Raw genomic sequence first — 14840 nt, forward strand, 5'->3', positions numbered from 1 at the left:
TATTTGGCTGGCTTTGTGGGTATGTATTGTAGTGGCAACTTCCACCACCAAATGTTACAGCAACACCAAATGTAGCAAGAAGAGGTAGAAGGCACTGTATTAAGACTCGTCCGAGCTTTACAAGTGATTTATTGTTTCCAGCTACAATACTATGTTTCACAAAACAACCTAGTGGATCCAAAAATTCATTATCCTGCAATGGTTCAGTAACACATACTGTAGCCAAAGGTAGATTTGACTCCACACTTACCCAAAGCGACTTACCGGTGCTACCAGACACACACACTCAAGCAGTTCAATTGGTTTGTTCATTATGTCAAACACCCCTCGCGACAACTCTGCATCGACAACAGTTTCCCCTAGCTGAAATAACATTCCACCAAGTTCCACAGTTCATTGTCTAAGGTCAATTTTGGCACGATGTTGATGCAAGAAATCTACTCCTAGGATCTACCATAGCCCTCGCTTACCCATGGTATTACCTCCATGGAGGCATCAAATCGGACTTTCCCTCCATGAAAGTCAACTGTCACTGACCCCAATAGTGTGACCTCCTTATGCCCCACTCCACGCAACCTATAACTTGGTGGGTCTAATTTCCTTTGTCCCATTAAACTCTTAGTAGCTACTGACACTTGCACCCCTGTGTCCAACAAAATCTTAAACTTTTTAGTTCCTATGGATCCTACAACTGAACATTCCACCTCTACATACGTATTTGTAGCATTGAAATTAAACAAGAGCTCCCTTAGGTGGCTCTTGGGCCCCCTCTGCCATTTAACAATTGTCCACCCCTACTAACTCCCCTTCTCCATCCTCCGGGCTGCTGATTTCCGCCCCTCATTCTATTCCTTGGTCACTAGGTACATTGCCTCTGCACATGTCCTGTACGACCACACCTATAACTCTTTATTCCCGCTGTAAATACTGCTTGTCAGTCATGTACCCCCGTTGCCAGGTCTATTTCCTCACATTGGATTGCCAGCTGAATGGCCAGATACAAATATGGTGGAGTCCCTTCACGCACTTTCCATGGCATATGTTCTGGTAACCCCCTCAAAAATACATCAAGTGCCCTTTGCTCGGCCCTCTGCAACAGAACACCATTCGCTCTGACCCAACTCGTAAGTATACTCGTTAATTTCTATTATCCTGTCTGCAAATTTCTCTACCATCTCCCTCTGTCTCTTTGTCATTGTACTCAACATCTCCTTAAAGCACAGAGCACTATTCTGTTTCTTGGGCCTTTGTAAAAGCCTTTCCTTCAACTGCTTAAACTGCCCTGCCTTCCTTAAGGCCTCAGAACACCTTACATAAGTCTTCGCTTCACCCATTAATCTAATCTTGGCTACATGTAACAACTGTTCATCCGACCAACTGTTCATCACAGCAGAAGTTTCCAAGTCCTCCATAAATGAGTACACATCCTCAGATGCCTTGCCAGAAAATGGAGTAATCATAGTCATGGCAATTGGATCAATCTCCTGCTGCGGCACCTTAGGCCAAAACGACTGATCCGATGTGGTTTCCCACTCACTTCTAGTTGTTAATTCACTTCTCAACTGCGTATTGTCTGCTGTCAGTTGTGCTACCTTTTCCAACAAAATCCATACCGCTTCTGGTTCCGACACACCTTGCGTACCTGACTCTGCTATTGTGTTGCTTTTGTTCCCCATTAATCCCAAAACAAAACAATTAAGTACAAAAATAACCCAACTCACTACACCTCCATACCATCATACTCATTAATGTCATACCCAAACCAATACAAAAGTAATTAAATGCCATTAAAAAAATCTTACTGCTCCAAATACACTAACACTTACTCTGACAACAAAAAATACTATGCCCAAGCAAAACATCTACAATGGCCTGCCATGAGCCATACCCAAAAACACAAAAAAGAAAGAAAATGTCCAACACTCAAAAGAAAACTGGTCAAAACTCACCACATCTTGTGACTAAAATGCAGGCGGTGGGCTCAAACGTCGTACTGTACAGCCAACGTCCACTATTCTGACATTAAATGTAGTGGCAACTTCCGCCACCGAATGTAACAGCAACACCAAATGTAGCGGGAAGAGGTAGAAGGCACTGTATTAAGACTCGTCCGAGCTTTCCAAGTGATTTATTGTTTCCAACTATAGTGCCCCGTTACTCTCAGTCTGTGTCACCCAGGCCGGCAATGCTGAGGACACCACTTTGCTGTCTGTGAAATGTCTTGGCGCAGAATGGCTGCCTCAGTGACCCATGCACGGACTGCTATGTGTTGGCCTTGTATGGCAGTGGAGTTGCGGCATTGTCAGGATGTGCCAGCAGCCAACTCAGTGGCCTTCGCCTCTGCTGTCTCAGTGCCATCCGCTGCAAAGCAACCTGCAGCGCGCTCCCTCGCCGGCATATCTAAGAATGCAGTGACAACGAGTGCGCCCACGATCCGGTGTACAAATCTGTGGCCCTCACCTTGGATGTCTCCGGTGCATGTTGGAAGCCAAGACGACTGCCCATGGTAGCGAGCCATGGAGTGGCCCGTCGCTGGCTGGCTACGGACCCCGTGTCAGCTTCAGAGAGTCGAACCAGCAACCATCTGGGGACTGGAACACTGGTGCCCCATCTGCTGCTGTGTGTAGCCGGTGGTGTGACATGCCCCACCATCCAGAAGAGCTGCCACACTTGAATGCCCCGTGTTGGTCTCAGAGGGTCGAACCAGCGACCCGCCGTGGACTGGAACGCTGGCACCCCATCTGCTGCTGCGAATAGCTGGTGGTGTGACATGCCCCGCCATCCAGGAGAGCTGTCACACTTGAATGCCTTGTTAATGAACCAGCACATGCATGTGTGCCTCTGTTTTGATACCGCTCTGCTCCGAGTCATGTACTCATAACAATTAAGTTGCGCCAGTGGGCCCTTTCTTCCTGTAACTTGCACCATGCAAACTGCTGCATTTACTCTTTTCAGCAGTTTGATGGCCCTGGCCCTGTGGCCTACATTCTACTTCACAACCACTGGTAGCATAACTTACTGTCAACAGGCCCATGCCTGACTGTCACTTGTGTGCTTAGAAATGTTGTACCAAATCTAACTTTCCTATCTTAAACTGTGGTGCCACTACAGTATTTAGTAAATCTTGTCTTTCCTTTGTAAGGGGAAAGCTGTTTATCAACAGTGAGGTGATCAGGAGGCAAATAGTTTATCAAAGATTAAATTTAGTATTTCAAATATGTCAGATATTGCAGTAGCTTTGTGACTTTTCAAACGCTCAGCCCTAGTGTTCACATTGTCAAATCCTATAAATCAGCTTATCGGCCAAGGCCTTTTGAGGGCTAAACTTACACATTACAGAGGAATGCATTTGTTTTCCACATTTGCTTTGTGTGTTCACTGTTACAGAATCTTACTCCATCTTCAGGCGACAAGTGGCACATCGGGACCATCCGACTGCCGTGTCATCCTCAGATGACCAATAGGAGGGGCGTGTGGTCAGCACACCGCTCTCTTGGTCATTACGGTGGTATTCTTGACCGAGGTCGCTACTAATCGGTTGAATAGATCCTCAATTGGCATCATGAGGCTGAGTGCACCCCGAGAAATTGCAACAGTGCATGGCAGCCTGGATGGTCACCCATCCAAGTTCCAGCCAAGCCCAACAGTGCTTAACTTCGCTGATCTTACGGGAAACGGTGTATCCACTGCAGCTAGGACGTTGCCTACAGAATCTTACTCCAGCTGTAATCAGTATACGAAGATAGGCATAAAATTCTTCAGTTGTAAATGGCTTCCATACTTTTGCTGCTCTTTCCAAATTTTGTTGTACCTGATTTGCCTCCCGGTTGGTTTCACATGCTACTAAATCATGCATTTCATCCATAAATATACTCTTGAAGGTGTCTTTTATAGAAATAATTTTTGTTGCCCGTTATAGATCAGCCCTCCCCACAAAATATTATGCTTGAATATCTTTCAAGTCACAAAAAGTTCCTTATGCCATTCAGTTCCATCTTTGCCATGTCGAATGCTACCATGTAGAATGCATGCAGAAAACATAATTGCTTCACTGTTTTTGTCAACTCTATCATTTTCATCACTACTCTTATCACTAATCTCTCTTTCAACTTCAGTATCATTCCAAGCATCAATGGCATCTTCAATATTCGAAGCTTTCTAATTTAATCTTCTTTTGCTTTAAAGTTTAATCCACTGTATTCAGATTCAGAGAGTTCTCATATATCATCAACGAGAATTCAGATTTGAGGTTCATTGTAACAAAGCTTACACTATAACGATTAGTTCATAATGTGCAACAGTAGCCAGCAAGAATTAGAATGCACTTTTGTGATGATGTACACCCAGAGTTGAGTGGCTGTACAACAATAAATTCATTGTGTTCCTCTAGTAACCAGTTTACAGAAGAAGGTATAATTTCTTGTGTGGACACAAGGATTAATGAGTGATTAAGTCACCTCTTCAACATAACGTGCGATTGCATGAGACAGCCTCAATAAATTCCTGGGTTACTTCGTTATTACAATCTTCCCAGCAAAATATCAAACTGCAATCTTCACATCACTCCATTCTGAAATAGGTATGCATTATGTAGATTAAAAATTTAATATAGCAAGCAAATCAGATACTAGGGACTGGACGTAATCTCTACTTCTTTATACATTTGAATGACTGCACATTTACATCTGAACTAATCTTGTTTTTCACAGGTGTACCACTTGTAGATGGTGGCACTGTCCGCTTACAAGCAATGGTTGGCCTGTCACGAGCACTGGATTTGATTCTAACAGGACGACCAATTAAAGCCAAAGAAGCCTTTGAGTGGGGTCTTGCAAATCGAGTGGTTGCCTGTGGAACAGGTAAACAGTATGGTGTTCTTCTTATATAGTCATAGCACTCAGTTAGTGAAGGAAGCAAATAAAGAATGGCAACTTCCATACTTCAATGTGTGTGCTCTGCATACAGTGACACAATTTGTTGCTATCATAAACAATTTAAATTCATCCTTTCTCTCTGTGTGTTTTATTCTGTTACTTCACATAGACTACCGTATTTACTCGAATCTAAGCCGCACTTTTTTTCTGGTTTCACGTGCGGCTTAGATTCGGGATTTTTTTTTTTTTTTTCTTTTTTTCGAGTCTCATTTTTCAGGTGCGGCTTATATTCGAGTGCGGCTTAGATTCGAGTAAATACGGTGGTTTAAGTGTCTCATCTTTTAAAAATCCACACAGTATATTGTTTCATGTTTTCACATTATTAGAATTGACCCAGTACCTTCAAAGAGTAATAAAATATTAATTAAAGTAAAATTTGGAACAATATTCAGTTTGAAAACTTCACAGCAACTACTTTTATTGTGATCCACTCTTAGAAATTTTATTTTCAAGAAGATATGCCAGGGAAGCACCAGCACCTGGAACAGCTTCTGCATGATGTACAAAGGTCCTGCCACAAGAACTGAGCCACTTACAGAAAGTATTTGAGGAAAACTATGACTGAAGAGGTTAGCCGCCTCCTGAAGAGGTTTAAAATGGATTTAGTTTAAGGGCTTCAACAAAAATTTGGCAATTTGTGATGCCCGTAAAGGTGATGTAGGCCTCAGAATCCCCATAATATACTAAATGTCATGTGGTGTGGACAGTTTTATGTGAGATGGACTGTGTGCACTGTTGAATAGCTCCAGATAGAACATGAGATGTGTTCCACCTACAATAGCCTCAGAAATCAATTGTAGCAGAACATGCTCTAGGAAACAGGCAATGAATTGCTTTTGACAAGATTTACATTATTACCTTAAAAATGTCTGTGGAAAAGCATAATAAAAGAAATGATAGAGATGACAACATCCCCAATAAAGATGACACTGTGCAGCTAAAGCACAACTTGGGATACAGGACACAGTGATTCTAGTTGAGGCAGGCACACAACTAAAACATTATCTTATATGTCATTGCAGTGGGCACCAGTGATGTCACAGTTGGTAGCATGGCTGTATATAGATGGAAGCAGCAACCGCATAACATCCTTGATGACTTTTGTTGTATGGGCTTCTATGTATGGTTTAAGGCATATTGAAAAGGAAGGATAGGTCACTCAGGTTCAAGAATGAGAGGACCTACCCATTATTATCCAGAAGCTTAGCGACATTTTTAGGTTTGTAGAGTTCTCACGTGTTCAACTGGATCACATTGTAAGTTTATCATGGTATTTCGGCAAGCAGGCTCATTGCCACCTTCACTTGGTTTCTGATGACTACTGCTCTGCTTGTGTTGGCATCCTACATACATTGGCTGTTACCCTCTCCTTCACTCTGCTCCTGTCACTATCAGTGCAGTCACCACGGTGAGTGGTGAGGCTGGCAACACCTAGCTGTGGACAAGTTGGGCATTGCTCTCCTCACCATCACCCACTGTAGCAGCTGCACGGATGGTGACAGGAGTGGAGTGATGGAGAAGGTAATGGCCAGTGTGTATAGGATGCCAACATTAGCAGAGAAGTAGTCATAAAAAAATATCAGGAACCATCTGAAGATGGCAATGAGTCTGCTGAAGTATTGTGGAGATGTTATGATGTGACTCGGGTGACGCCAAAATATTCTACAACTTAAAAATTTACCAGGAAAGCATCAGATCACATTTTTAGGCTTGTTTATATGCCCTCTAGAACATACTACTATTGCTGGAGTCATCATCAGACACTGTAAAGACTCACATGCAGTTAGGAGAAGTGATCTAAAATTATATTAAACTGATTTAAAGAAATAAGTTTCAACTTACAAACTTGCAGATATTTAAGATAATTCTCATTTATTGTTCCATCTCAGTTGCACACTTTTTAATTTGATTGCATGTTTTGATCACTCTGTATCATCTTCAGATCTAAAGCAAAGTAAAACGAAATACACTGAAGCACCAAAGAAACTGGTATAGGCATGCATATTCAAATGCTGAGATATGTAAACAGGCGGAAGATAACACTGTGGTCGGCAATGCCTATATAAGAAAACAAGTCTCTTGACACAATTGTTAGATCTGTTACTGCTGCTACACAATGGCAGGTTATCAAGATTTAAGTGAGTTTGAATGTGGTGTTACAGTCAGCGCCCAAGTGATGGGACACAGCAGCTCCAAGATAGCAATGAAGTTGGGATTTTTGCATACAACCATTTTACGAGTGTGGGGCATTTGTAGCTGGAGAGATATAGGACCCCTGATATTTCTGGATACAACTTCAGCAGGTGACATGTATGTAACCATCCTGTCTGATCACCTACATCCATTCTTGTCCATTCTGTATTCCGATGGACTTGGGCAATTCCAGCAGCACAATGAAACACCCCACACGTTCAGAATTGCTACAGAATGGCTCCAGGAACACTCTTCTGTGCTGAAACACTTCTGTTGGCCACCAAACTCCCCAGACATGAACATTGTGCATATCTGGGATGCCTTGCAACATGCTGTTCAGAAGAGATCTCCACCCTCTTATACTCTTATGGATTTATGGTCAGCCCTGCAGGCTTCATGGTGTCAGTTCCCTCTGGCACCACTTCATACATTATTCAAGTCCATGCCACGTCATGATGCAGCACTTCTGTTAGCTCGCAGGGGCCCTACACAGAATTAGGCAGGTGTACCAGTTTTCTTCGGCTCCTCATTGTGTATACCATTTAATATTTTACAATAGTAGAAAACAAAGGAATAATACATAAATGTAGAATTTACCTAAGTAATTGCATCAGCAACCTGCCTTGTCTACTCAGAACAACGTATCAGAGTACAGTATTTTGCAACTTTGGTCAACGTTTTAAATAGGCAGATGTTGGAGGCAGCGGGAGGAGGGGGGAGGGGAAATGGAGTGAGACTGATTGTAGGAGGGAAAAAGAAGCACGGGGGGAGGATTGGTTGGGAAGTCATGAGTTTAAACAAGGAAGGTCATTTTAAAATTAAAGAATGTAATGTAAAAATTCTCATTGAGACACTAATAGTGTAGAACAATGCGTATGTAAAATATAAACAGTATAAAATAAGGAATTATAAAATGGAGTGAGGGAGAGATTGCGAGTTGGCAAAGAGGATGAGGGAGGGTGTGGGAGGGAGAGGGATAGTGGCAGGGATGCTATGGGTTCAGCAAGAGACTAAGGCTGCAAAAAGTGAATAATGTAAAAAAAAAAAGTCTGTTAAGATACCAGACTAGATGCGTAAAACTGTAAAAGTGGAGAGAACAGCAGATTTCGGAAATAGAACTAGCTAAAACTAACAAGTGTCTGAAGATATTCAAAGTGTGCAACTTTTTAAGTATAAAGTCATAAGTTGTTACTCTGAAAATATAACAATTAAATTGTATAAATATTTTTTTCATTAAAATGTTAAAAGTGTATTCCTAGGATGATTGATGTATAAATAGTGAAAAACGTAAAGATCATAAAACTACAGAAGTGGAATTATGTAGAGAACATGGAACTGCATGAACTGTCATTAAATATTATGAATTAAAAAAATGAAGACATTGAAAGTACAAAGCCAATAAAAAATGTAACACAATAAATTATGAAAGTGTAGCAACTAAAGTTATAGGGACATGGTGTGACATTTATGGTTAACTGCATTTGCTTGTGCTGGTGGCGTTTTAGAGCAGATAATTTTGCAGTATGTACGAAGCCTGTCTCTATGCCAGCCTGCTGCTACAACAGCGCGTGAGCTGATGCATTGCTGCTGTCTCTTCTGGGTAAGTGGGGCTGTTGATCATACATGTGCTGTGGTGAGGTGGCCAATTGGAATAGGCTTTCAAAGTTTCCAAAAAATGCACTTGATAAAATAATTCTGCTGCTGACGTAATGTATTGCCAGGCTCTTGCAGACAGTGTGTAAAAATCTTTATCAATGATTGTCAGGAGGTGCCCTTAGGTTCATTGTGCAGCTCTTCCAAATGTGTATCTATCTATTTACAACATTGACCGAGTTGCAAAACACAGTATTCTGATATTCAGACAAGATGGGTTTCTGATGCAATTATTCAGGTAAATTCTACATTTATGTACAACTCTTTTCTTTTCTGCTGTTATAAAATATTAGATGGTACATATTTAGTTTTACTTAGTTTTTGATTTGAAAATGATCCAGAGTGATTGAAACATGTTATTGAATTAAAAATGTGTACAACCGAGACAGAACAATAAATGAGAATTATCTTAAATATCTACTTGTACAAAGTTGCTGAATTCTCTCGAGACAATTATATTGACTGTAGTTACAAACTTGTACTTGATTCTCTTCTAAGATATCTTCTTAATTTAACATTGCTTCCATTAAACAGAATGTGAATTGGACAGCTCATCCAAAATGAAAAATTTCAATGTTTTCCATGTTTATGAGCGCTTGACATGGTGTCAGTTCAAGATATGTCATTGCGGCAGGTCTGTTTTTGCCTTTGTCATATTAATGATTAACAGTTTCTTTCAAATTTTGAATATCTTCAGATCAACCATAAATACAGTGCAGCTGCCAGTTTTATATGCTGTGTGCAGTCTTCCACTGACCAAGCAGCAATCGGTATTGTAATTGTAAACTGTCAAAGCTGCGTTGGTAAAGTACAGGAACTTCAAGCTGATAGAAAGCACAATGCTGAAATTGTTATAGGTACGGAAAGCTGGCTGAAGCCAGAGATAAATTCTGCCGAAATTTTTACAAAGGCACAGACGGTGTTTAGAAAGGATAGATTGCATGCAACCGGTGGTGGCGTGTTTGTCACTGTTAGTAGTAGTTTATCCTGTAGTGAAGTAGAAGTGGATAGTTCCTGTGAATTATTGTGGGTGGAGGTTACACTCAGCAACAGAGTAGGTTAATAATTGGCTCCTTTTACCGACCTCCCAACTCAGCAGCATTAGTGGCATAACAACTGAGAGAAAATCTGGAATACATTTTACATTAATTTTCTCAGCATGTTATAGTCTTAGGTGGAGATTTCAATTTACCAGATATAGACTGGGGCACTCAGATGTTTAGGACGGGTGGTAGGGACAGAGCATCGAGTGACACTATCCAAAAATTACCTTGAGCAATTAAACAGAGAACCGACTCGTGGAGATAACATCTTGGACCTACTGATAACAAACAGACCCGAACTTTTCGACTCTGTGAGCGCAGAACAGGGAATCAGTGATCATAAGGTTGTTGCAGCATCCCTGAATTTGGAAGTAAATAAGAATATAAAAAAAGGGAGGAAACTTTATCTGTATAGCAAGAGTAATAGAAAGCAGATTTCAGACTACCTAACAGATCGAAACGAAAATTTCTGTTCCGACACTGACAATGTTGAGTGTTTATGGAAAAAGTTCATGATAATCATAAAATGCGTTTTAGACTGGTATGTGCCGAGCAAAACTGTGAGGGACGGGAAAAACCCACTGTGGCTCAACAACAAAGTTAGGAAACTACTGTGAAAGCAAATAGAGCTTCACTGCAAGTTTAAACGCAGCCAAAACCTCTCAGACAAACAGAAGCTAAACGATGTCAAAGTTAGCGTAAGGAGGGCTATGCGTGAAGTGCTCAGTGAATTCGAAAGTAAAATTCTATGTACCGACTTGACAGAAAATCCTAGGAAGTTCTGGTCTTACATTAAATCAGTAAGTGGCTCAAAACAGCATATTCAGACACTCTGGGATGATGATGGCATTGAAACAGAGGATGACACGCATAAAGCTGAAATACTAAGCAGCTTTTTCCAAAGCTGTTTCACAGAGGAAGAGTGCACTGCAGTTCCTTCTCTAAATCCTCGACAAACGAAAAAATGGCTGACATCAAAATAAATGTCCAAGGAATAGAAAAGCAACTGAAGTCACTCAACAGAGGAAAGTACACTGGACCTGATGGGATACCAATTCGATTCTACACAGTGTACGCGGAAGAACTTGCCCCCCCCCTTCTAACAGCCGTGTACCACAAGTCTCTAGAGGAACAAAAGGTTCCAAATAATTGGAAAAGAGCACAGGTAGTCCCAGTCTTCAAGAAGGGTTGTCAAGCAGATGCACAAAACTATAGACCTATATCTCTGACATCGATCTGTTGTAGAATTTTAGAACATGTTTTTTGCTCACGTATCATGTCATTTCTGGAAGCCCAGAATCTACTCTGTAGGAATCAACATCGATTCTGAAAACAGCAATCATGTGAGACCCAACTCGCTTTATTTGTTCATGAGACACAGAAAATATTAGATACAGGCTTCCAGATAGATGCCATTTTCCTTGACTTCCAGAAGGCATTCGATACAGTTTCGCACTGTCGCCTGATAAACAAAGTAAGAGCCTACAGAATATCAGACCAGCTGTGTGGCTGGATTGAAGAGTTTTTAGCAAACAGAACACAGCATGTTGTTCTCAATGGAGAGACGTCTACAGACATTAAAGTAACCTCTGATGTGCCACAGGGGAGTGTTATGGGACCATTGCTTTTCACAATATATATAAATGACCTAGTAGATAGTGTCGGAAGTTCGATGTGACTTTTCGTGGATGATGCTGTAGTATACAGAGAAGTTGCAGCTTTAGAAAATTGCAGCGAAATGCAGGAAGATCTGCAGCAGATAGGCACTTGGTGCAGGGAGTGGCAACTGACTCTTAACAAAGACAAATGTAATGTATTGCGAATACATAGAAAGAAGGATCCTTTATTGTATGATTATATGATAGCGAAACAAACACTGGTAGCAGTTACTTCTGTAAAATATCTGGAAGTATGCGTGCAGAACGATTTGAAGTGGAATGATCATATAAAATTAATTGTTGGTAAGGCAGGTACCAGGTTGAGATTCATTGGGAGAGTCCTTAGAAAATGTAGCCCATCAACAAAGGAGGTGGCTTACAAAACACTCATTCAACCTATACTTGAGTATTGCTCATCAGTATTGGATCCGTACCAGACCCAAAGAAGAGTGGTGCATTTCATCACAGGGTTATTTGGTAAGTATGATAGCATTACGGAGATGTTTAGCAAATTCAAGTGGCAGACTCTGCAAGAGAGGCGCTCTGCATTGCGGTGTAGCTTGTTGTCCAGGTTTCCTGAGGGTGCTTTTCTGGATGAGGTATCAAATATATTGCTTCCCCCTACTTATACCTCCCGAGGAGATCATGAATGTAAAATTAGAGAGATTCAAGCTCACACAGAGGCTTTCTGGCAGTCGTTCTTCTCGCGAACCATACGCGACTGGAACAGGAAAGGGAGGTAATGACAGTGGTACGTAAAGTGCCCTCTGCCACACACTGTTGGGTGGCTTGCGGAGTATAAATGTGGATGAAGATGTAGATCATATTAATTTACATATTTTTATGTCTGTTATGTGCTACTTCGCTTATTTTCAGTTTAATTACAATAATTAAAAATATGACTAAACAAAGTATGGCAAAAGAAGATGCTTTATATTGTCATAAACCACTTACACACATCATTTTTCTTTCCTCCATATTTTATTGTAATCTGGTCCAAAGATTCAATTTTTAAATATTTTCGTTCTGGCTTTATACCAGAATATTATTAGTGAGAATATGTACAAAATTAAAGAGTTATTTGTGTTCTGTGCATGTGCTCTTTCAATTGCAATTTTGGTAGCCTTTTTGTATAATTAGATGCTACATAATTACTGTTTACTTCCAGCCCTGGGTCAAGCAGTCCAGCTTGCTTCGTCTTTAGTGAAGTTCCCACAAGCATGTATGTTAGCAGACAGGGATTCAGTTTATAACAATGCCTTCAATGCAAAAACCTTTGAGGAAGGAATGGAGTATGAAAAGAATAGTGCATCTGATGAAGTCATAGCTGTAAGTAATTTGCTTATTAAATGAAGTTGCCACATGCAGACTTGTTTTATGGAAATCTGATTTTAATTAATATTTTTTTACTTTTTTCGCCCTACACAAGGAAACACAGTAGTAAGACACTTTTCTTTTGAGAAGAACAGTTTTTATACCGCCATTGAGCCATTTTAATTTTCCACAATTTCCCTGAATAATGTGATACAAATAACCAGATGCTTCCTTTGAAGAAGGCAAAACTAACTTCCATTCATCACCTTATCCAACTTGAGCTTGTGCTCTCTCTCTCTCTCTCTCTCTCTCTCTCTCTCTCTCTCTCTCTCTCTCTCTCTCTAATGATTTCGTTATTGACAAGACAATGAACTCTTAACTGCCCTTGTTTGGTTTGTTATTACTGATACTTGGTGCCACTAACAAATTTTTTTCATTATTGATTACATTTGTACAGTGTTTTTGATTAATTACTAGAATTGGACAAAAAGTTGAAGCAGCTATTTTGAGCCAGATGCAACGAGCTAGGAAGCCCAAAAAACAGTTTGGCAATAGTAATAAGAGTACACTATATGTGTAATATCTTCATTAAAAAACTTAAAACTGAAAAAATTGAGTAATAATAGCTGGAGAGTGAGTGTTTAATTACATCTCAATGAGGATTAAGTGAACCAACCAAGGTAGATTTCAAAGTCCAGTCAAGATGTTCAGGCTATTAATAACCCCAATGAACAATTTTGATGGAGCAATTGCCATTTGTGTTATGTTATGCTGGAGAGCTGTGTTGATCTATTGGTAAGCAGTAGTTCAGTAATTTTTGTGTATGTGTAGCTATTCTTGTCATTTTTCTGTTAATGCATGTCATATGATAAATAAATAATAGAGAGCAAAAAAGGATGGGCTGCTTACCAGTGTGCATTGCAGGCAGTGAATTGAAACCTATTTTCTGGACTACACAGTTATGAGTTACTAAGACAGACTGACTGACTACTAAATGGCAGTACTAACATGCGTAATTCCTGACGCATGATCAGTGTGTCAACTGATTGTGTTGAACCCCGGTTGTAAGATTTAGAAGCACTCAAGCCTGGGCTAAGACTGTTGTGAACATAGGTTTACCAAGGTTTAACACTATGCACATGTCTTCCGAAACTCTTTAGGTCCTGGTAGACTAGTGTACTACATATGTAGGATTGTCAGAGGCCCTGTTGCTATGTGAGAGTTCCTAAGATGTGGGTTTCCTTGTTAAGTTTGTAATATATATGAGGAAGCAGCAGGGTTTTTATTTATTTATTTATTTATTTTTAAGCAACTCTCTTTCTGGTTTACTTCGTCAAATTTACCTGGCATATGCATGAACAGCATTAAGCACTACCGTGATTGTTTACTATGTACAGAGTAAGTTTTTATGATGTCCTTGCCTTTTCTTAATTCATACCTTGACCCTTCTCACATCATCCACCTTGTGGATGGGATCAACATGATGAATGAATAAAAATGAGGTCTATTCAAAAAATTCCAGAACATTCATAATTTCATGCCAGTGGTGTGTTAGGGTGAAATGTGGCTGGCATCCCTGCACACATCTGTTTAATAAGTAAGGCCATGCTGATAGTTTTGTTTGACTTGATGTGAAGGATTATTTCATAATGAATTTGTTCCACTAGGACAAACTGTTAATCAGTGATACTACCAGGATACGTTGCAACACCTAAATGTGACAAGGAAACTGTCTGAAATGTGGTGAGACAACTCATGGCTGTTGCATCATGATAATACCCCTTGACTTTCATCCCTGTTGGTGCATGACTATTGCATAAAAAATGAAATCACTGTGCTGCCTCATCCTCTGTACTCTACAGATCTGGCCCTAGCAGACTTTTCTTATTTCCAAAGTTGGAAACCCCAATGAAATGATAAAGAAGATAAAAGAAAATTTGCAGTCTGCACTTCATGCGATCCAGCAAGAGGCATACCAAAAGTGCTTCGGGAAGTGGAATCAGCATTGGGAGCGGTGTACCATTTGTGGAGGAGAGTATTTCGAA

At 40.4% G+C, this 14840-nt stretch overlaps 1 protein-coding gene across 1 annotated transcript in view; it reads left to right on the plus strand.

Annotated features, from left to right (window-relative positions):
• LOC126365948 (probable enoyl-CoA hydratase echA8) overlaps window positions 1–14840 on the plus strand; it is a 70195-nt gene that overhangs the window by 40008 nt on the left and 15347 nt on the right. The window contains exons 4-5 of the mRNA XM_050008732.1: window positions 4710–4859; window positions 12650–12810. Coding sequence (XP_049864689.1) covers window positions 4710–4859; window positions 12650–12810 — 311 coding nt within the window. The remainder of the gene's footprint in view (window positions 1–4709; window positions 4860–12649; window positions 12811–14840) is intronic.

Source organism: Schistocerca gregaria, chromosome 4, assembly GCF_023897955.1.
Source record: "Schistocerca gregaria isolate iqSchGreg1 chromosome 4, iqSchGreg1.2, whole genome shotgun sequence".
Lineage (NCBI taxonomy): Eukaryota > Metazoa > Arthropoda > Insecta > Orthoptera > Acrididae > Schistocerca > Schistocerca gregaria.